General features: G+C 34.1%; 1 protein-coding gene across 2 annotated transcripts in view; it reads left to right on the forward strand.

Moving 5' to 3' along the window:
- The window catches only part of tmtc2b (transmembrane O-mannosyltransferase targeting cadherins 2b), a 136671-nt gene that overhangs the window by 107413 nt on the left and 5319 nt on the right, over positions 1-23939 (forward strand). Inside the window, exons 7-11 of one of the 2 annotated variants that reach the window (XM_051134994.1) lie at positions 829-907; positions 3575-3696; positions 9882-9963; positions 12758-12872; positions 19927-19990. In XM_051134994.1, coding sequence (XP_050990951.1) covers positions 829-907; positions 3575-3696; positions 9882-9963; positions 12758-12872; positions 19927-19990 — 462 coding nt within the window. Of the gene's footprint in view, positions 1-828; positions 908-3574; positions 3697-6449; positions 6691-9881; positions 9964-12757; positions 12873-19926; positions 19991-23939 lie in introns of those variants that run through there. The other variant, XM_051134995.1, reaches the window with a different exon arrangement.

The following is a 23939-nucleotide window of genomic DNA, read 5'->3' on the forward strand; positions in this document are numbered from 1 at the left end:
CAATTCACTAACAAAAACCAGATCAAATAAAAGCCATTCATTTTTGAATTTATAACGATTTTAAAAAGCACGTCGTGATGGGCGAAACTGAGCTTTTCAAAACTCAGAGTTAGTTAAACAGTTGCGTCACAAAATGATTCACTCTTTCGAAATGCTCCAATCGGATTGCATATTGCGAATCATTTGATTCAGGTAGGGACTTCGAAGCATGTATCATGAATCATTTGATTTAGATCTGGACTTTGGAGTGCGTGTCGTGAATCATTTGATTTAGTTAGGAACCGGTTTGTGAATCGTTTCACAAACGATTCCACGAATGATACGTGAATGATTGCGATCAAATGATTCACGATACACAAAGTTCTGATTAAAATCAAATGATTCCCGTTACGTGGTCCGAATCCTGATCTGAAATTATGGTCCTTCAGAGCGTGGATCACGAATCATTTGATTTAGATCAGAACTTTGGAGTGGGTTCGTGAATTTTTTGCTTTAGATTGAAACTTCAGTGCGGGGAATTTGAGGTTTTCGATCTTTTTCAGATTTATTTTTTTTTTTTTTTTTTTCAGAATTTGAAATAAAAGACAGTCAAAAAGTAGTGTTTGAAAAGTCCTTAAAACTCCTGGAACTTAATTTTACAGTATCTGTACGAACCCTGTAATAAAACGATCAAAATTTGATATTTCAGACTCTTGAATTTGATTTAGTTGGCTTGTTTTGTTTAAAATTAAGACTTGAATAGACTGAATGAATAGACTTTTAGTCTGAGTACTTTGTTTTGCTTACAGTCGTGGCTTTTTATGAATTAATGGTGTATTCTGTTTTTAGGAGGCAATATCTGTATATAAAGAGGCAATACAGAAGATGCCCAGGCAGTTCGCCCCACAGAGCCTTTATAATATGATGGGTAAGTTTCTGTTTTAATATATTTACATTAAAATGTAATTCCTGTGATGGCAAAACCAAATTTTTTGCCATCATTATTACTCCAGTCTTCAGTGTCACATGATCCTTTAGAAATCTTTCAAATATGCTGAATTAGTGCTCATGAAACATTAACATTAATATGATAAAAACAGATGCGCTGCTTAATATTTTTGTGGAAATTATGATGCTTTTTTTACAATTTGAATGGAAGGTGTAACATTTATTTATTTATTTATTTATTTTTTGTCACTTTCGATCTGGAGCTTGCATCCTTGAATAATAGTATGCATTTTTAAAAAATATAATAAAAATAATAAAATAATTAGAAATGATTGCATTAATGTAATATTTGCACTTTATTTTACAGTGTGTGTACTTACGAAGTTCTTACTGTAACGTAGTTGTTACTCAGTTATTGAAATTACTATAGTAAGATCATAGTATGTACATGCAGAACAGAACTGCAAAATAAATTGCTTCCAAGATAATTTAATTTAATATTGTTGCAACATTTGTCTCGTTTCCCAGCTATTTGTTAATTGTGTCTGTGTATAAAGGACTGTTTTTCTTAGCAGACTTTAAGCTATGTACAAGGTAATAAAATCTACGAGATTAGCTAGTTAAGCTGTCTACATGATAATCAAATAATTTCAACAATATTTATTTGGTAAGCAGTTGTGTAATAAGTGATATCATGTACAGTCAGCATGCCATTATTGCAAAATAAACTCCTTCAGGGTGATACAAGACCTCAATTTAGCAATAATGACTGACTTGCTGTACGTACTTACGTACTGTAACTCCATGTTGTCTCAACAGTGTGTTTTGTCTTTGATCTATAGAATTGATTTTGTCAGATTGAGTCAGCAGCTTCACAAACAAGATAAGTTAGAAGCTTTGTACAATACATAGAGCGTGAGAATCTTTGTTTTATTCAGAGCATGGGAGCAAACTGTTGGATTTTTAATATGTAACACATTTACCAACCCCCAGCTTTCAGGCTTTCCCTCCCATCTCATTTTCTCACAATTATCTCCTCCTAACTATACTTTCTTCCTTTTCCCTTCTAATTCTTTATTTTTCCCTTTTTCCCATGCTCGTTTCTCTCCAAGCTCATTTGTTGTTAATGTTTCATTTTTGTCTTCATTTGTTTGTTGCCACTGTTTCAAACATATTGAGCTTGTTCTAACAGCCAAAATCGTCAGCTGTCTCCTCTGACCTGCTGAGCCAAATACAGCTTGACTGTATTTGTGTCTGTTAAACAATCATTTTAAATTGCTAAATATAATGACACATATTACGCTACTGTTAAAAGGTTTGGGGTAGGTAAAATGTTCTGTTTAAGACTGTTTTAGTGAAAACAGGGATATTATAAAATGTTACCATTTTTTTTTTTTTTTTAATTCTATTTTAATATACTTTCAAATGTAGTTTATTCCTGTGATGCCAAACTGAATTTTCAGCATCATTACTTCAGTCTTCAGTGTCACATGATCTTGATGATCTCAAGAAAGACTGTTTTTCAGGATTCTTTGAAAAATAGAACATTCAAATGAATAGAATATTTTGTAACATTATAAATGTCTTTACTGTAACTTTTGATCAGTTTACTGCATCCCTGCAGAATAAAAGTATTACAGCAGGGTACAGTAAACGTCAGTGTTATTTTTATTTTTTTATTTTTTTTTATTGCTAAAATCAAGATCCCATTTCATTCATACTCTTCACTCGTAGGACTCTTCAGAAACAAAGTTTTTCTGTTGCACAAATCAAATGTGTAATGAATGTGGAACTGTTTAAGATTTGCTGAATGAGTCAGAGTTTTCTGTATTTCTTCAAAACCCAAGTAAAGTTTTCAAAGCAGTATTCATGTTCATTTACAAACATAGCGAAAGTTTAGTGACATCATCTTTCCCAGCCATCATTAGTGAGCCATCTGCAGTATGTCATTTTTTTTAAATGTTTAAAGTAATAGCTGAAAATTCCAGCGTTATTTGACTTCAGGCTATTTTAATGACCCACGTGTCCTTAATCTGACACCAACATGACATTGGTGCGGACAGACATGTATTGAGACTGGCAGGCCATGTGAAACCCCAGTGTAGTCACGTACCCTCTGCTTATGTTATTTTTGCTCTAATTACATTACATTAACATTGTTTAGGCTTTATTATCTCAGTGAAGTAGCTGTGATACGCTCTTCTGTAATAATCTGTCTGTGAGGAGCGTGTGTGTTATTGCAGGTGGGTGGGAGCTGCAGGCTGGCTGAGGTATTAGATGATGTTTAAAGGATAGGAGTGTGTGTTTATACTCGTGTCATGAGGAGTCAGCTTTTACGTCTGGATTTATAAGAGTAGGACTGGCGCTGGGACAGGACTGGCTTTGAACTGCTGAGCTGAAGTCTGGAGGACGCAGTATATTTGCAGTAGTATACATAGTATTTTCTTAGTTTCTTATACATAGAGCTTCTCTTAAAATTTACATAAATGAACAAAGATCTCCAGTATCATATTTCATTGAGTGTCTGAATTTTTGTGGGTCATTTTCAGTTGATTTCTGCTATGGGGTAAACCACGGCGAGGGGGGTGGTTATGTGCTTCCTTAACTTCTGACCTGTTGACCTGACCTCTGTCTCCTCCCCTCACAGGAGAGGCCTACATGAGGCTGAACAAACTGACAGAGGCAGAACACTGGTATAAGGAATCCCTCCGAGCCAAACCGGACCATATACCTGCACACCTCACTTACGGAAAGCTCCTGGCAATGACGGTAAACTCACTGATTGAATAAAGGGGTTGGAACACAAATTAAGATATTTTTGATGAAATCCGAGAGCTTTCTGACTCTGTGTAGACAGCAATGCAACTGACACATTCAAGGCCCAGAAAGGTAGTAAGGACATTGATAAAATAGTCCATGTGACATCAGAGGTTCAACCGTAATGTTATGAAGCTACAAGAATACTTTTTGTGCACAAAGAAAACTTTATTCAGCAATTTTCATTTTTGTGTGAACTATCTGTTTAAATTATGATTCATTCATCAATGAGCACCAATGGAATTGCTCAGTTTTTTCTTCTCCAAAATGAATTGCATTTTTAAGGGCCTAAACATGCTTGAAAACTCATGAAACTTTGCACACATGCCAAAAGTGGGGAAAATTTACATTTTGATATGGGTTTCAGATGTGGGTGTGGCAAAATGGCTCAATAGTGCCACCTATAAAATTTCAACAAAGTGCCCCTCTAGCTACATTTCACATACATGTACAAAATTCGGTAGACACATGTGACACACCAATACCTACATGGTAGACACAAGTCCCATGGTACGAAGTCTGAAACCTAACAGGAAGTCTGTTATTTAGAAGTTTCTCTGCAAGTTTGTGCCGTTTTTGCCATTTCTACAAACAACTTTTAGAGATTTAAACAGGTCAACACCAAATTTGGTCAATGTAATCTAAAGCCCTTTGTGATGTTTAATCGTGAAGATCTGAGTTTTCGTTGAAGGGTGTGTCCGTGGCAGCTTATAATTCAGGCATACAATGTCTGATCTGCACCAAAATTCAGGTGTTTGATAAGAGTCCTGTCCTCAACACATACCCATGCCCATATTCAGTTATAGTCATAGCACCACCTGCTGGCAACAGGAAGTGGCATGTTTTATGCTTTAACTAACTCCTCAAGATCTTGAGTTTTTGTTGACGGGGATGTCCGTGGCAGCCTGACAAAGTTCAGTGTTTCACCATGTAAAAGGACGTTGTTATATCTCAGACATACAGTGTCTGATCTGCCCCAAACTTCACCCATTTGATAAGATCCAGAAAAATATGTTAATGGCTAAAGATGTCTTCGGGCCACGGCTGCATTTCCCAACAGCATCGTAAGCCTAAGTTGATCGTAGCTTCATTGGTGACAATAGAGCTTTTTTTGGCGTACAATGCTTTTGGGAAACGCAGCCATGGCCCGAAGACATCATAAAGCCAATATTCAGTTATAATTATAGCGCCACCTGTTGGCAATAGGATATGTCATGTTTTACACTAACTCAAACATATCATGTTCAATCTGCACCAAAAGTCATATGTTTGATCAAAGTCCTGGATTGAAGACTTTAAATGCCAATATTCAGTTATAGTCATAGCGCTACCAGCTGGCCGCAGGAAGTTTGGCCCACATAAATGACTTTGACAAATTCCTCCTATATTTACCACTTTAAATGCACATTGTTCGCTGTTTCGCTGTTTTCCTAAAACCACCGGGTGGTGGTGAGCCCAGATGCGAGGGCCCTTTAAACACTGCTTGCAGCTTTAATGATCGCTTGTGTTTTTCTAAACCATGACTTTTGCTCCGCTGTGGAACGCAGAAGAAAACATTTGTCTATATAATAAAAGTGAATGGGTCCCAAGCAAACATTTCATGGCTAGAAAACACAAAGACATCAGCTAATTGACTAATTAGTATCTCAGACATCATTGTCTGGAAGAGTAAACTCTCTCGTTGAACGTTAAATACCCTTTAGGTATAACAAAGCTTGAGCACACATTGGCTCTCTGTGTCTAAGACAGTCTACCATTATATAAAGAAACCTTTTCATCCATAAATCTAAACCGAGAAGTCATCCTTTAAGACCAAATGCATTGTTTCTTTCTCTGTGATGTTGAAACTTAAAACTGAAAAAGTGAACCAGCTAAAAAGCAGAAGGCCGGATTACTCGCACGTATGCCCTGGGTCTGAATTCACTCAGCAGAAATCCATGTGGACAGATAAGAGAGAAGATGTGTTAAAAAGGGTTGAGGAGAGGCAATGGCTCTGAGAGTTCCCGTTCTGCTGCAGAGCGGATTGTCTCAGGTTTACCTGCGTCTGTCTCTTTTCATTTCCACTCCGGACATATGGTCCTCTTCAGACCTTTTTCATCCGTGTGGCCACCACCGTTTGATTATGTAAAGAAAATACAGACCGTCTTAATTTACCATCTTTGAAAGCTCAGCAGACAGGAAAAGCATTGTGTGTTTGAAAGAGGGATTGTGCTGAGGGCTTCTAGCAGAAATGGAGCTTCACTATTAACTGTCACTTTCAATAATTACTCACCCTCATGTCATTCCAAACCCGTAAGACCTTCATTCATCTTCAGAACACAAATTAAGATATTTTTGATAAAATCCAAGAGCTTTCTGCCCCTACAACAGACATGTTCAAGGCTTAGAAAGGACACTGTTGACATAGTCCATGTGACATCAGTGGTTCAACCTTAATTTTATGACGCTACAAGAATGCTTTTTTTGCACAAAGAAAGCTTTTATATGAAATTGGCTTTTATTTTGTTTATTTAGATGTTCTTGACAGTGTCATAAACCTTGGTGCAAATAACCAAAACAGTTTAGTATTTATAGCATGCTCTTCATAAACAGTTTAGATTAACCACACATTTCAGCCAGTTACATCATTTCACACAGCCAAGAATAAGCAATGTCAGATGAAAGGGTTCTGTGTCTCTGTCCCTCTCTTTCTTTTCCTGTCTTAGTTGACTAAAACCCCACGACACTTCGTCTTCAAACATCTCAATCCAGGGACTCGCACTGTAACCAAAGAAAGCAAGTAAACTACACAAACTTCCTGAATGAAGCCATTGGAGGAGGCCAGAACAAGTCAGTCCACCAGAGACAAAGTCAGTCCATCACAGAGCCGAACTGCTGTGATGAAACTCGCTCAACTGAGAGCAAATTCAAAAGGTGTTGTCTTCACTTCAGAGCTGTATTGATTTTGAAGAACGTTTTCAGCTCAAAGCTCGCAGGTCCTTGCGGTTTCTGCTTGCTTAATGCAGAAACAGAGTAAAACATGAGTACCCGTAATCCTTTGGGTGAAAATAAAGCTACCTCAGGGGTGAGTTGGGCCTGGGCAGTGATTTGATCAGTTCACTGACCTTGAATAAACTTGAGTGGATGAGAGGAAAAAAAGTTTTGTGCACTTATGTGGGTTTGATCAAGTGTAGTGAAGTATTTGTTTGTCAGTTGTGTTGTTTTGTGAATGATGTGGCTTTGTTAGTGTTGCACTGGGCTGTTTTGTTATTTGGGCTGTCAGAATAAAACTTTGAATGGTTTTTCATTATCTGATATTTCAGTTAATCTAATCACACATATAAACATATCATTATTTGTTTAAAAAAAAATTCCCATTAGAAATGAAAGTTGTACTTCAATATTGAACCTCTCTGATAATAGAAGAATTTCCTTCAATTCCAATTAATATGACTACAGTTAATTATATAGCGTGATTAATTGCTTTAATTTATGTATAGCTGTTTTTTAATTAATTACACTCAATTAAAACATTAAATTGGCAGCCCTAGTTATAATAACAATTTAAAATAGGTTTAGATGATATAACATAATTCTATCCCAGAGCTAAATATTTATTTAATTATTTATTTATTTACACTACCAGTCAGAAGTGTTTTTTTTTTTGTTTTGTTTTTTCAGTCTCTTCTGCTCACCAAGCCTGCATTTATTTGTTCCAAAGTACAGGAAAAACAGTAAAATTGTGAAATATTTTTACTATTTAAAGTAACTGTTTTCTATTTGAATATCTTTTAAAATGTAATTTATTCGTGTGATTTCAAAGCTGATTTTTTAGCATCAGTCTACAGTGTTTCACATGATCCTTCTGATATGCTGATTTGCTGTTCAATACATTTTTTTATTATTATCAATATTTAAAACATTTGTTTCAGGATTCTTTGATGAGTGGAAATATTCTTTAATGATTGGAAATAATGATGAATGGAATGTTTATCAAAGAAACCTGAAAAAAAAATCTACTCTGCTGTTTTTAACATGTTTTTTGAGTAGCAGATCAGAATATTAGAATGATTTCTGAAGGATCATGTGACTGGAGTAATGATGCTAAAAATTCAGCTTCGAAATCACAGGAATAAATTAGATTTTAAAATATATTCAAACAGAAAGCAGTTATTTTAAATAGTAATAGTAATGCTTTTGCTGCATTTAGGATCAAATAAATGCAGGCTTGGTGAGCGGAAGAGACTTTAAAAAAATCTTACTGTCCAAAAACTTTTGATTGGTAGTGTTTTTTGTTTGTTTTGTGAAAATCAAGAATCATTTTTTCAGGAATCTTTTATGAATAGAAAGTGTGAATATTCGAAATGCAGTTATTTATGAAAAGGTCTTTACTGTTGTCTTTAATGTCATTTTAATTCTTCAAAAAATATACATTAATGATAAGGAAGGATTCATCCTGTAAGCATCACATTGTCCAGGCATTTCCAGTTGGGAAACGGGGAGATCTTCACGGTCAGGGGTCGAAAGAAGGAGACATGATGAAACTTAGTCCTTTCCCCTGCTGTGCTGACCTTCCCTGACCTCCCTTTGCAAACTCCCCGGGTCAAAGAGCCCAACCCCAGGGATGCGAATGTGTGTCTGTGTGTGAGTGTTTCAGCTGCGTTATTGAATTCTCTCATTTCCGTCGCTAATCAGGCTCAGAATCCGTTGACGAACACCACTGAGACACTGGAACAGCAGTTCGTCTGTTGTCTCTCTGATGTCATGCTTAGATTAAGGGGTCGGCGGTGCAGCATAGGGGCGTGCGCGTGCGTCTGTGTGTGTTTTCAGAGGAAAGGGGTTGAAGCAGGATATTGCTTTAGAGTGATAACACGACCTCAACGGATGACACTGAGAAATGTGTTTGTCAGGAATTGACAAAGCTTATCGTTTTGCTGAATCTTTACCTATTGAAGAAAGAACTTGGATTTTTTTTCATGTGCAACAAAACCTCAAAAAATTAATTTTAATATACACTACCATTCAAAAATTGAGAGTAAAGACATTTAAAATGTTTCAAAAGATTCTATTTCATTCTTGACAAAACTTCCAAAAAACATCTTTTTTTTTAACATTGATACTAATATGAAACGTTTCTTGAGCAGCAAATCAGCATATTAGAATGATTTCCGAAGGATCGTGTGACACTTAAGATTGGAGTAAATTCAGTTTTGCCATCACATGAATAAATTATATTTTAAAATATATTTAAAAAATAAAAGTTATTTTAAATTGTAGTAATATTTCTCAATATTACTGTTTTTATTGTATTTTTGATCAAATAAATGCAGGTTTGGCGAGCATATGGTGACACTTCTTTTAAAAACATTACAAAGTTATCAGACTAAACTTTACTTTGACCCTTTTTCCCAGCATTGCATATAAATAATACACGTCAAGTTTTCCAAGTCACAGTTTCTTTATTTTTCCCATGCATGTCTAACAATAAACAGCACTGGCTCTATCAAGTGTAGGCATCACTGTGAATGCAATGCGTTGATTTAAAAGTTACAAGTCGCTGCGCTGGGGATTTAAATTATACAGTGTAAATAAAAAAAAATCTCTGTTTTGCATCTGGTCTGCGGTTAAATCCGTGCACGGTTAATAAAGTAAATCGTGAGAACAGGATATGATAATGCATCTCAGGCTGGAACCAGTATGAAACCTTTAGGTTTTCGGATGCACTGGAGATGCATTCAGTTTTTATGACTTGGTTCTCTGGAATATTTTTGTATAATGACCACTAAATCATTTTAGGTTCTCTTTCTTTTTGCCTAATAACATTATTTGTTAAATCAATATTTTATATTTATTTATTTAGCAGCATAATATACAGTCATCATGCACGCATGCAATCCCATTGCATTAAATATATATATATATATATATAAAACTTTTTTGTTTGTTATTTATTTTTTATTTAAGGCTAACTTGGAAATACTAATGCAGTCAAAATGTGCAGTTATAGCAGCATTAGACACTAGAATTCCAAAACACATTTCCTGTTGCTCTAGTGAACATTATATATCAGGTCAAAGATTAAAAATGAAAAATGAAAGTTTCCATGAAAACCTCGCCCTGAAGAAATTCCTGATATGCTTTGTTTGTTTTCATTTCAGGGTCAGAAAACGGAAGCGGAGAAGTTCTTTCTCAAGGCGATCGAACTCGATCCTACTAAAGGAAACTGCTATATGCATTATGGTTGGTAATACTTTATTTTATTTCTTCTAAACATTCACCCATGCTGAAATGACATTAGCCAGTCATCCAGTAATGCGGCAATAATGAGGTATATGAGTCCGCACGCTGCATCTAGCTTTGCTGACGTAGTGAAATACTTTGCAGCGCCTTGTGTGGTTTCTCCTCAACTCCTTATTGGAAAAAATTGTTCGCATTTAGCTCTTTAGCTGATGTTGCTCTTGTAATTGAGGTTACGTTTGTAGGCTCTTTCGTAGCAAGATAGATGGTGCCGTGCGGGAAGTCATTGTTTCGTTGTTATCTGAAGCGTCCCTGGTATACAGATGTTATTCCAGTGAGACGAAACCACCCACGCCTCAGCGAGCAGAGAGAGATAACGAGGCCTTATTTCTCTGAGGAAAAAGCATACGAGTTTTCATGTGTGTCTGCATGAATGTGATTTAGTCAAATTATAGCCTGCAGCCATTTTCTCCAACTGCGACTCAGATTATTGGATCTCAGTTTACTTCCTAGGGATTTTTTTTGAACCTCTCTACTGTATTTTTGCTTAGTTTCAGCACCTTTCTAGGGCCCTATGATTTCCACGATGCAGAAAATGCAGACGGAATCCAGTCATAAAATGTTAATTTACTGTGTAATGCATAGTCACAGAAGTTGCCAAATTTTGGACGAATAAATCAAAAGTCAATAATGCGATATGGACTAGTGTCTGTGAATATTAAGCCGAGACAAGACTTTAATTATGAATCCTGCATGTTCTGCGCATCTCTGTGTGAATGAATGGTGCAGGCACGCGGTTTCGTTTACTACACACACAGAAGCGCATGTTTCTTTCAATTAAGCTTGAAGAAACTGTGACAGAAATATGACTTAATAGTGCTCCTACTAATATTAAAATTATTATGAAAACAGTAGTTTTTACGTGTTTAGCAGAGAAATTATTTACCAGAATTTATTTACCAGAAAAATCTAAATACACAACAATATTTCTGGGTGAAAAATCTAAATAAATCAAATAATAATATATTACTAATTTTAATGAAACATTTCAAATGGAATCTAGACAATTATAGGTAAACTCAGACTTTGGTTAAAATAAAACTGAATTTGAGATTATGAAATTATTAAAACATTCGTTTTTAAGGGCTGTTTAGCAGAAAAATTATTTACCAGAATTTATTTACCAGAAAAATGTAATTACACAACACAATTTTTCTGGGGAAAAAAGAGATATGAATTAAATAACAATAAATTACTTTCTTAATACAGTCAATCAATTAATTCATTTAATTTAATGAAACCATTAAAATGGAATCCAGCCAATTATTGGAAAGCACAGATTTTGGTTAAAATTAAACTGAATTAAAAGGAAAAAGAAATAGTATTTCATAAATGTTATTTTTTGTTAAACTTTTAATAAATCGCTGTTAAATTGTGTAAGTTTCATGATTAATTAGACATGCTTTTTGATTAATAAAACAGTCTAGAGAAATTAAAATGGAAAAAAAAAACGGAGAACGGAATTTGGAAAACAAAACGAATTTGGGGAAAAAATTAAATGGATTTCATAGGGCCCTACTGTTCTCAAATTATTACATTTTGTGCATCACATTTTTTATTTTCAGTGTTAATTTTACAGTTTTTTACTCATAGTTTTTGATAAATGTCAGTTCATTCAACATTTTTCCCTGCCATTTTTATTAATTTTAGTCAATTTTGCTTTGACTAAAATGGAAATGTTGTTGATAAATGAAATTTTAGTTGATATGAAAAATGATAATAAAAAACTCTTAACAATTTTGAAACATTCTAGCTGCATAAAAAAATACTATACAGTATGTATTTATTCAACGATATTTTCAAAATACACAGTAAAGTTTACAATTTAATGATTTTTTCTTTTCAACATATGTCTGTCTTGTATCATTTTTCCTCAGAGCTTGTATTTTCATACTTGACCTGTCCCTGGATGCTCCCATGTATGGATTTTGTCCAGATAAACACAGTATCACAGGCTAACCCCAACAATGTGTTTTCCACTCGATCGCTGCCAAGGCATCTGTGTAATATAATTTAGTACGTGTCTGATCAGACATCTTTAGAGCATGTACTATCCAAAGGCCATAAGGATGATCTTGTATTTCCTTCTATTGTTCTCTAGTGCATAACCACTGACTGGAGAACGTGGCGTTTTCTTTGTATTTTCCGCTTTGCATGATATGACGGCCACTGTCATTTGAAAGGAGCTGCTTCGTGCCAGATTTTTGTCAAATTGGTGTAAAACCATTTGTGCCCATTTGTGGCAAAATAAATGACAGTGTTGTAGGGATCTTCACTTTGTGTTGCATCGCTTCTTAGGTTTCTGCTTTGGTCATTTCTGTTTGGGAAAATATGTTTGGTTTTGGCTCTGCAGCGTTTCGAAGTGTGGAGAGCCGCTTCACCAAATAGCAACAGGCTATTTATTCCACTTCAGTCTTGACCGATGCCTCTAGCAACGATACTGCAGAGGTTTCAGATCCCAGTCTTTCCACAGCCGTACAGGAGTAAGCATTTAATTTGTCACGGAAACATGCCTATCGGAGAAATCTCAATTGGACAAATGGTCTGTCAGATGGTTTGCGCGGCGTACAGCGCCCTTGCTATCTCATGTTTCACAGAATCATTGAGAGGGCAGACCAAACCATCCATCCCACAGCCAAAGGAAATATTTCACATTTGTCTTTCCGAGGGAGTAAAAGCAAATATAAAATGAAATTCCCCCTTTTTTTTTTTTTTTTTTTTTTTTTTCTTTCCTCAGGTCAGTTTTTGCTGGAGGAGTCGCGGCTTTTGGAGGCCGCTGAAATGGCAGAGAAAGCCGCCCAGTTGGACAGTGAAGAATTTGATGTGGTTTTCAGTGCAGCTCACATGCTCAGGTGAGGAGGACACGCTAAATCCGTACGGACTACATTTTTTCACTATGATTAAATACCCATATTCCTGGACAGAGCATAAATATTTCTGTAGCACATAGCAGCCGTATTGGTCAGCTAGTGGTTTGCAAACCAAAAATGTGTCCCTGGTTTTTTTTTACAGGGTTGCAGCAGGAAATAAAATTAAATAAATTAAACATTAAATACTTTAAAATACTTTAAAATACAAACACTTAAAGTACATGCAGATAGAGAAGAGAGAGAGAAACAGATTATTAATTTATTTATGGGAAATTTTGGTTTCATAGATAGATAAATAAACATATTTATAAAAAAAGATATTTACTTATTTATTTATTTATTAAGGGAAACTTTTAGTTTTATAGCAGGATTGGACAAATTTCAGAATTAAATAAAATTGACTTCCAATTCAATTCATGATTCTGAAATATATTATATATTAAATATATTAAAATATGGCTCTGTCAAGGGCCCTCTGAAATCCGTTTTAATTTTTCTGGATTTCGTTTTTTGCGTTTAAATTTTTCTAGACTTTGTTTTAATGGTAAAATTAAAAAATCTTAATCAAAAAGTATGTCTTAATTAATTGAAATCATGAAATGTACACAATTTAGCAGCATTTTATTAAAAGTTTAACGAAAAAGTAAATTTTTAATTTTATTTTTTTCTCAAATTAAGTTTTATTTTTACCAAATTCTATATTTTCCATTAAATTTCAAATTATTGGTGTAATTCTTAAATTTTATTAATCAAAAACATATCTAATTAATTGACTTCATAAAGAATTAATTTATTATTTTATTTATTTACTTATTTTTATTTTTCAGAAATACTATGTTGTGTATTTAAATTTTTCTGATATATAAATTCTGGTAAATAAATTCTTCTGGTAAATATTCCTTAAAAATAATGTTTCGTTAATGATTTTATTTGTAGTAATACTATCATTACATTAATTTATTTCTGTCACAGTTTCCTCAAGTTAAACCAAACTTTTTTTTGACGGGTTGCTGTGAAGACCTTTAAGTTTCTGTTTGTATATGATATGACAGTAGTTTTTCTTAAAAGAGCTACTTTTGATTTATTCATCCAAAATTTGGCAAATTCCATGACATTTCACGTTATAACGTAAATTACATTTTTATGACTGGATTCCGCAATTCCGTCCACATTTTCCGCTATTTAAGTTCAATTTGCAATTCTACTTCCTTTTTTTTCTTTTTTCTTTTTTATTACTACTGTACTTCATTTTTACAATGAACAGTATTGGTACTGTTTTGTTGCCACCTTGTCACATATGTCCAATGTAAAGTCTAGATCCAGAAACCAACCCTGCTGCACTATAGGATGTATTTCTGTCTTTCTCTTTTTCTTTTAGTCTTTTCTCCTACCCATTTGCATAGATGCTTTCTTTCTATTGCACTGTACCCGCAGGACATGTAATAGAAAGCCTGCATTAATACCTTCACCTCAAGGTTTCTGTTGAATACACTTCTCATAATTACTACATGGCGTTCACATGGTATATAGTTACACACTTCCTAAAAAGTATTCCAACCCTACAGCAGATTTTGCATGGTGCTTTATGCTACAAGAACACTCGGTTGTTAATTGCAGTCTTAGGCCGTATCCCCTGCCTTCGTGCTAGCTTGCGGTCCGACTCATTTGAAGATCAGGTTCCTGCCGTGTTTGTCTTGGAAGAACTTCCAGAAGGGTCTCGGATAGGGGGGTGAATTTGAGTGGGGTGGGGAAGCACGAGGCCGCCTCAGATGTGCGGCGTTTTCTTACGGCTCTCAGGGGCCCGTCTGCACCGACAACTTTGCTTCCTTACTATCAGTTTCCTTGCCCTCTTCAAACGAACGCTGGATATTCGAAACCATGGTCAAACTGTGTCACTGCCACGCAAAGTAAAGTGTCACATTTTGCTATTTCAGAACAAGTTCTCTCATATTGTTTTGATTGTTAGTTAAGATAATTCATTGTATACTGCACTTTTTATAGTATGTTTAGTTGCAATATTTTTTTTAAAGAATAGTTCAACCAAAAATTATAGTTTGCTAAAAATTTACTCACCCTCAGGCCATCCAGGATGTAGAACTATTTGCTTCAATTTAGTGTTACATCTCTTGGATCCTTTGCAGTGAATGGGTGCCGTCAGAATGAGTTCAAAAAGCTGATAAAAATATCACAACAATCCACAAAACTCCAGTCCATCAAATTTTGTCATGTTGAAATTATGTCTGAATCAGGAGAGGAATATGCACAGATCAAGCACTGTTTATAAGTCAAAACAGGCCAAAACAGTTCTAAACAAATATGTTGGTGGATTTAGATGTGAGAGGACAGCAGGGGATGGACTTTTTCACTGGAGGACATGTTGTTATGGATTATGGACTCGTATTTGGCCAAAAGCTATTCTTTAAAGTTAAAATGTGATGCATTTGTGTCTTACAAATCTTACACAGATTTGTCTTACACAGTTTTGTTTAACAAGATGTTAATTGATGGATAGAAGTCGTGAATTGCAAGCTATAAAGTCGGAATTGCAAAAAAATGTGATCGATCGCAAGATATAAACTAGGAATTGCTAGAAAGTCAGCATTGCAAGATATAAACTAGGAATTCAAGAAAAAAGCCAAGAATTGTGAGATGTAAGTAAAAAAATTGCAAGAAAAATTCAGTTGCGAGATATACATTCGGAATTGCGAGACAAAAGTCAGAATTGTGAGAGGTAAATTTGGAATTGCAAGAAAAAAGTCATCAATTGCTAGATATAAACTCAGAATTGCAAAAAAATAAATAAATAAAAGTCATCAATTGCGAAATATAAATTCGGAATTGCAAGAAAAAAGTCAGAATTGCAAGATATATAAACTTGGAATTGCAAGAAAAAAGTCAAGAATTGTGAGATATAAACTTGGAATTGCAAGAAAAAAAGTCATCAGTTGTGAGATCAATTCGGAATTGTGAGAAAGTCAGAATTGTAGGATATAAACTCAAAATTGCAAGAAAAAGTCAGTAGCGAGATATAAATTGGGAAGGAAAAAAGTCAGAATTCTGATATAAATTTAAAATTGCGAGAAAGTCGGAATTGCGAGATATAAACTCAGAATTGCGCAAAAAAAAAGTTCGAATTGCAAGATATAAACTTGGAACTGTGAGAAAAAAAGTCAAGAATTGCAAGATATAAACTCAGAATTGCAAGAAAAAAGTCATCAATTGAGAGACATAAATTCAGAATTGCGAGGAAGTCAGAACTGCGAGATATAAACTCAGAATTGCAAGAAAAAGGTCAGAATTGTGAGAGATAAATTCGGAATTGTGAGGAAAAATAAATTGGATTATGGATTTGGATTACTTATGGATTATTGTGATGTTTTTATCAGCTGTTTGAACTCATTCTGATGGCACCCATTCACTGCAGAGGATCTATTGGTGAGCAAGTGATATCTTGCTAAATTTCTCATCCACATCTTGGCCTAAGGCTGAATAAATAAAGCAAATTTTCATTTTTGGGTGAGCAGTTCCTTAAAGCGGTGAATTTTAAATGCATCTTAGAGAGGGTTTTAGCATTCTGACAGTCTTAATAGTCCACAGTCTGCTAAAAGCCTCTCTTTTGCCTTCAAGTCTGAATTAATCCCCTTTAAACACCACTTTTGTAACAAATTCACCTCCTTCCACAATACAATTGCTGTCAGACTTCAGACAAATTGCCTCCTTTTATTAATCCATAGCTCTCCATTTATTTGTGAGCAATTTCTATAGCTTTGTACTGCCATGGAAGCTCTCATGTAATGCAGTCTTACATGGTTACATCAACGGGTCATGAATTATTTTATGCTTTTTCTCGGAAGGTTGGTGACCACTTTGGAATGAAATAATGAGTAGACTGTGGTGGGATGGAGGAAAAGTTTGGTTGCCAAAAATTAAACATTTGGTTTATTGTATTTTGGAGGTTTATATCTGACTTGGGGAGGTCCAGTTGATGCTGTCTTTTAGATTTTCACCATATATTGCAGTTGCGGTCATGAAGACCAACCCAGTCCTAACACAGTTTTGACTCTGTGTTAAGGGTGGTCACTTTCCCACTGTTGATTATAACAGAATCATTTATCCCTGCAGACAATTGTGGTCATGATCAAGCCCCGTTTTATTGTGTGCATGTGAATGTGAAAATTACTCAGACTCATCGTTTAGGAGGAAAGGATTGTAAAACAGAATTGTGGAGGGTGAACAGGAACACATGGTTCTGGTTAAATGCTTAAGTCCACGGTTGAGAACCAGTCATCCCATAGATTTTTTTTTAACTTTTTTTTTTTTCTTTAGCGTTTTCTTTTTTTTTTTTTTTTCTTGGATTTTAAAGTTAACAGGTCATTTTTACCCATATATGTTCAGGAAAGGTCAGGCCAATAGGGACATTTCAAGATTTCAGAAGGAATTTCATTTTAAGATGGATGAGGGGTTTTCAAACTTTTTGATGAAGACAGCTGTGTATTTTTAGAGTCGTTGATACTGAATTAGAGAGGGGGAGACATGTTGTCTTTATAATCCCTTTTTTTGCTGACCCTCAAACCAACTTGGCATCACTAGACTTTAGTTTGAAAATCACTGATCTAGATGAGCTGTTTTCTATGAAAGCCATTTCTGCCACTGAATAAAAAAAATGTAATTGGGACTCACAGTTCTGACCTTTTTTTCTCACAACTACAGCTTTACATCTCACAATTCTCACTTTTTTTTTCTCACAATTGCGGCTTTACATGTCACAATTCTCACTTTTTTTCAGAATTGCCAGATATAAACTCACGATTCTGATTTTTTTTCTCTGAATTACATGTTTAAATCTCAGAACTTGCATTTACGAGTTGAGTTAAGTCAGAATAGAGAAATATAAACAATTATGAGACAAATCAGTCTTTTTTCCCTTCAGAAGATATAAACTCGGAATTGCAAGAAAAAAAATCAGAATTATGAGATATGAACTCGGGATTGCAAAAAAAAAAAAAAGTCAGAATTGCAGAATAAAAACTTGAGAGAAAAAACTCAAGAATTCCAAGAAAGTAACTTGGAATCGCAAGAAAAAAGTCTGAATTGCGAGTTATAAACTCAGAATTGCAAGAAAAAGTCAGAATTGTGAGATATAAACTCGGAATTGAAAGGAAAAAATGTGAATTACAAGATAAAAAACTCGGAATTGCAAGAAAAAAATCCAGAATTCCAAGATAGTAACTCGGAATTGCAAGAAAAAAAAAGGCAGAATTGTGAGTTATAAACTCACAGTTGCAAGAAAAAAGTCAAAATTGCAAGATGAAAAACTCAGAATTGCAAGAAAGAAGTCAGAATTGTGAGATGAAAAACTTGGAATTGCAAGAAAAAATTCAGAATTGCGAGTTATAAACTCAGAATTGCAAGACAAAGTAAAGAATTCCGAGAAAAAAACTCAGAATTCCAAGAAAAAAAGTCAGAATTGCAAGATGTAATCTCGGAATTGCAAGAAAAAAAGTAAAGAATTCTGAGATAAAAACTCAGAATTGCAAGAAAAAATTCAGAATTGTGAGATGTAAACTTGGAATTGCAAGAAAAAAAGTCAGAATTGCAAGATGGAAAAAGTCAGAATTGCAAGAAAGAAGTCAGAATTGCGAGATGAAAAACTCGGAATTGCAAGAAAAAATTCAGAATTGCGAGTTATAAACTCAGAATTGCAAGAAAAAAAGTCAGAATTGCAAGATGAAAAACTCGGAATTGCAAGAAAAAATTCAGAATTGCGAGTTATAAACTCAGAATTCCAAAAAAGAAAGTCAGAATTGCAAGATGTAAACTCGGAATTGCAACAAAAAAGTGTGAATTGCAAGATAAAAACTCGGAATTGCAAGAAAAAAAGTCTGAATTGCGAGATATATACTTGGAATTGCGATGAAGTCAGAATTGTGAGATTTATCTTGCATGAGGACTCTGAATGACTCTTCAACTTTATATTATTCTTATTGCTTCCCTGAATATTTGAATTATTTTTTTAACTATATTTTAGTAGATTAGCTATTAGGATATTATAACCTTGTAAACCACTGTATGCTGATTTTTCACAAAGCCACTCAAAGCGTTGTGACCTAAATGTGCCGTGTCTCACTGTACAAAGAGAAGGACGACACCACGTTTAGCTGTTCAGAGTTCACCATGACCCAATACATTCTCCCACTCAGCACTTTATTTTATTTTTGGCTTTTTAATACAGAATAGCACAGTGAGGAAACTGAGAATGTGATTGGGAAATGTTTCAAGCCACTTAAACACCAGTGCATGTGTTTTAAACGTAATGAGAATCTTTTCTCTTTAACTTATAATATCTTCAGCTTTCCTTGTAGAAATTTCCTCCTGAATTGTGTCAACTCAAAGTCTTAATTTATTTTCTTCCTCATTCATCTCTCTTCCCTCATGTCAAGGTTAAGAAACTGGAATGTTTTCCGCACATATAATTCATCCATCATCTCACTGCTTGAATATTTCAAGTCCAGTACATACTATTTTCCTTTAATAAAAAGCTATACCTTGAAGCATTTAACCTTAGCTCTTTTGCTGAGGATGAAGTAGGGTTTATAAACCAGCCACTATAAGAAAAGCGGTCATCTATCATAAATAAAGGAAATCTTCAGCTCTCTTTCATCATTACAACCCAGCCTTTTTTGGCTGACGGTCATTTTCTCCATATTGAGCTCTCTTCAAAAAGAAGATATTGCTACCAGCAGGTACAAGCAGCTAGAGAATGGGTTTTTTTCCATGAAAAAAATAAAACCTTTGGGTTGTAAAGAAGGTAAAGATCTTCAAAGAGCCTCCAGTAGGTTGTAGGTCATGACCTAAGAAATGAGGGCACATTTTCTGCTCAGAAATTGTGAAGTTGGGCAGTTTTATAACCCTGTTTGGCTTCTCCACAGTTTTCCATGGCATTAAAGTTGGTCAACAAATGGTCCTCTCTTTAATGGCCAGCGATAAACTTTTGCAACAGGGTGAAGTAACACGCAATGTTTATTTGCTCTTTCAGGCAAGCCAGCCTCAATGATGCAGCAGAGAAGTACTACAGACAAGCGGCCAACCTGAGACCCAATGTAAGTACCCGAGCCGTGCCGCACGTGGGACGTGTGCCATGCGCACACATGGTGGTTGACTGTAATTGATTGGTGTGACTCAACTGCTCCCCATCAGTGACCAACTGTACAAGCTCTGCTGGCGGTTTTGGGGTTTGTTTTCACAGCATTAGTCTTAAACTTTAAAGAGACGCGGTATGTCAGGGAAGTGTACTGTGAGGTTCGCAAAACACACAGTTGTTTGATTTCTTTGGAATATGTGGATATGTTTGATGTTCGGTGTACAGCTGCCTGAAAGGAAGTTTCCCTGTTCAGCAAACAGACAGAAGTGTAAAATGGAAAAATGGAAATGTAGAAAATTTGAAATATTTTAGAAGGCTGAAATGAGGCTTAAGCTTGTTAGGTCAACTTAAGACTACTTAAGTTTTTTGGTTTGTTTTGCTTTGTGTATTAAAAAAAAAAAAAAAAAAAAAAAACGTGGAAAAGGTCTAATCAACCTTCATTTTAGCAATCCTGGAATCAGTTATTGTACAGTCAACCAGATGAATAAAAAAAAAAAATTATATATGTGTGTGTGTATAGATATATATATATATATATATATATACACACACACATATATAATTTTTTTTAAGAGTAAACTTTATTGTATTTGTTCAATTGTTTTTGTGCTTATAATTTTAATAATAATCATTATTATTTAAACAAACCTGGAATCAGTTATTGTACAGTTAACCAGATAAATTATATATATTAAATATAAATATTGTATTTGTATTGTTCATTTGTTTGTGTACTTATAATTGTAAGAATAATAATAATTGTTGTTATTTTTTTATTATTATTATTATTATTATTATTATTATTAATTTCTAACTGAATATATAATTAAATCTATTATTGTTATTATTATTATTATTATTATTAACAGGATTGTTATTATTATTCAGTTTTATTATTATTACGAATTAATTATTAATTACAAATTACTATAAATTGTTATTTATTTATTGCAATTATTATTTTATATAATAAAAATATCTGAGGGATGACCATGCTTATGGGTTTCATACCAAATATTTTGTATTACTTTTTTTCTTTCTTTCTGTCTCTTTATTATATCTGTGTATAAAAACAGTATTTTGATATGAAATATAAAAAAAAAAAAATATTGACTGATAGTTTTGGTTAAAATAGCATTGTTATTGTATTTAACAGCATTATTACTACATTTAAACATAATATAAACATTAAACATATGTTTTAAATCAATAGTTAGGGTATACCCTTACGAAAATTAACCATGGTTTTGTCATAGTAAAAGTGTAGTAACCATGGCTTTTTGGCGTATTGATTACTATTTGTAAAACCACAGTTTTACTACAAATACCGCAGTTAAACTCTGTTTACAATACCAAAAACATGGTTAATTTGTAGCAACTATGGTTTAAGTATAGTAACCATGGTTTTTTTGTTTTATTTGTAGTAAAACCATGGTTAATTTTCGTAAGGGTATGATGTATAAGCAATTGTCGAATATAGTAAACTCTTATTCCCTTTATGTTATTACTCTGAAGTGCACTCAAACTACATTACTTCTCAAATTATTTGATATTTGTAGTAAACCTTAGGGGTTTTGTTTTGTTTTGTTTTGCTTCCCATAAATGTTGCCTTTATTTCAGTGTTGCACAGTGTCTGGACTTTTTGTCTTCAGGGATGTTTGTCTCCTTAGCAGCTGTTTCAACAAAGGTCCCAAGAGCCTTTCCACATCTGGTACTGCTGATGCTGTGACTGCATGCCAGGATGGTGTTGTGAGGGATACTGTGCAGTTAGAGTGTAGGGTAAAGAGGAAGCAGGGATGTCAGGAAACTTCTTGGGGCCACAGCGGGGCAGATTCCCCTCCGCTGCTCACTTCCTCTCACCTGACAGTATCTAGAAAGGCTGTGTGTTGTGGTGATGGTCATTCATAGTTTTTGGCTGGTAAAGGCAGAAGACCTACTCTGCAGAAAGTTGTGGGTCTCCACGAACATCTGAAGAACAATCAAATGTTACCTTTTGAAAAGTATACAAACTCAAATATGCACACATAAAGTTAGTATGTTTTCGGGGGTCAAGTGTTACATACTGTAATATGAAGCTGTTTTTGCACTGATGCAAGACTTATTGTTTGTTATGGATATTATATAAATTATTTTAGTATTTTTAAAATGTGTATAAAAAAATTAAATTAAGGTCACTGGATAATCACATTACAGTTTAAACTAAAGTATATGCATGCATGCATTCATTCATTAATTCATGAAAAAATGCCTATTGTATTATTTGCAGTATCCCATACTGTGATTAAATAAATAATACAATGATTTTGGGAAGTTTTTGGTCATATCACACCCCTGTTTTCTATGGAAGCCCATTTCTGCCACTGAATAAAAAAATAAAAAACTTTTTGATCACAAATGAGAGTTTGTCTCGCAATTCTGACTTTTTTTTCGTAAGAATTGCACAATTGTAAGTTATAAAGTCAGAATTGCAAGATATAAACTGGGGATTGCAAGAAAAAACTCAGAATTGCGAGATTTGAACTCTGACTTAAAAAAATTAAATTCCTACTTTTTTTCCCAGTTGCGAGTTATAAAATCCAATTTTGAGTGGGAAAATCTGATATTTTCTCAGAATTGTGAATTTATATCTCCGTCTCTTGTTACAAAGTCAGAATTGCGAAATATTAACTGTTCTGAGTTTTCTTTTTCAGAATTGCGAGTTCATATCACATAATACTGACTATAATTTGCAACTGTGAGAAATAAAGTTGCAATTCTGAGAAATAAAGTCAGAATTTAGATATAAACTCATAATTCAGTCTTTTTCTCAGAATTAAGAGAATATTTCTGGCAGTTGTGAGTTATAAAATCGTTTTGGTTTTTTTGGGGGGTTTTTTCCCTCTCAGAATTGTGAGATGTAAACTCACAATTGCAAGTTATAAAATCCAGTTCTGAGGGGGGAAAAGCACATTTGATATTTTAATAACTCACAATTCTGACTTTGTAACATGCAATTGCTAGATATAAAGTCGCAATTCTGAAAAAAAAATCACAACTGCTACATATAAACTCGCAATTATCCGAAAAAGGTCAGAATTTAAATTAAATTTAATTTGAATTTAAAAGCAGTTTAAATCTCGCAATCTGCTTTTTTTCACAATTGTGAGTTTATATCACACAATTCTGACAAACGTTAGAATTGCAAGTTTATATCTCACAATTTTTAGAAAAAAAGAAAATTGCGAGCTGTAAACTCGCAATTGCAAGAAAAAAGTCTAATAAAGATAAAAAGTAGCGTCAGCGCTGACGGCCTTGTGGGCAGCGTGCCGACATACAGCGCCTTTGCGCTACGGGCGTCCTGTGTTCGAATCCCGACTCGAGGACCTTTTCCTGATCCCACCCCCCTCTCTCTCTCCCACTTCACTTCCTGTCATATCTGATCTGTCCTTTACAAAGGCAAATATATATATATATATAATTTTCCAAGCATAATATATAATTTTCCAAGCATACATTTTTTTTTTTTTAAAGATTTATTTTTTGCCATTTTTGCCTAATATATATATATTAGGCAAAAATGGCAAAAAATAAATCTTTTAAAAAAAAAATGTATGCTTGGAAAATTATAGAAGCCCTTTTCTGCCACTGAATAAGAAAAAAAAAAAAGATATGAAGTCGCAGTTACCTTTTTTCTTTTTTTTTTTCTTTTTTATTCAGTGGCAGAAAAGGGCTTCCATAATTTTCCAAGCATACACTCTAAAAAGATCAGTAAAAATTGGGTCTAATGTACTGTTAATATAAAGGAATTTTCCAAATTTATTTAAAAATATTATTTTGAATTATGTATTGTTTTGTGTTATGTTTTAGGGTTAAAGATAATGTCTGTAAGCTGAAAATGTCCTGACAGAAAAAAAAATCAGTATCATTTT

The sequence above is a fragment of the Labeo rohita genome, chromosome 18 (assembly GCF_022985175.1).
Source record: "Labeo rohita strain BAU-BD-2019 chromosome 18, IGBB_LRoh.1.0, whole genome shotgun sequence".
NCBI lineage: Eukaryota > Metazoa > Chordata > Actinopteri > Cypriniformes > Cyprinidae > Labeo > Labeo rohita.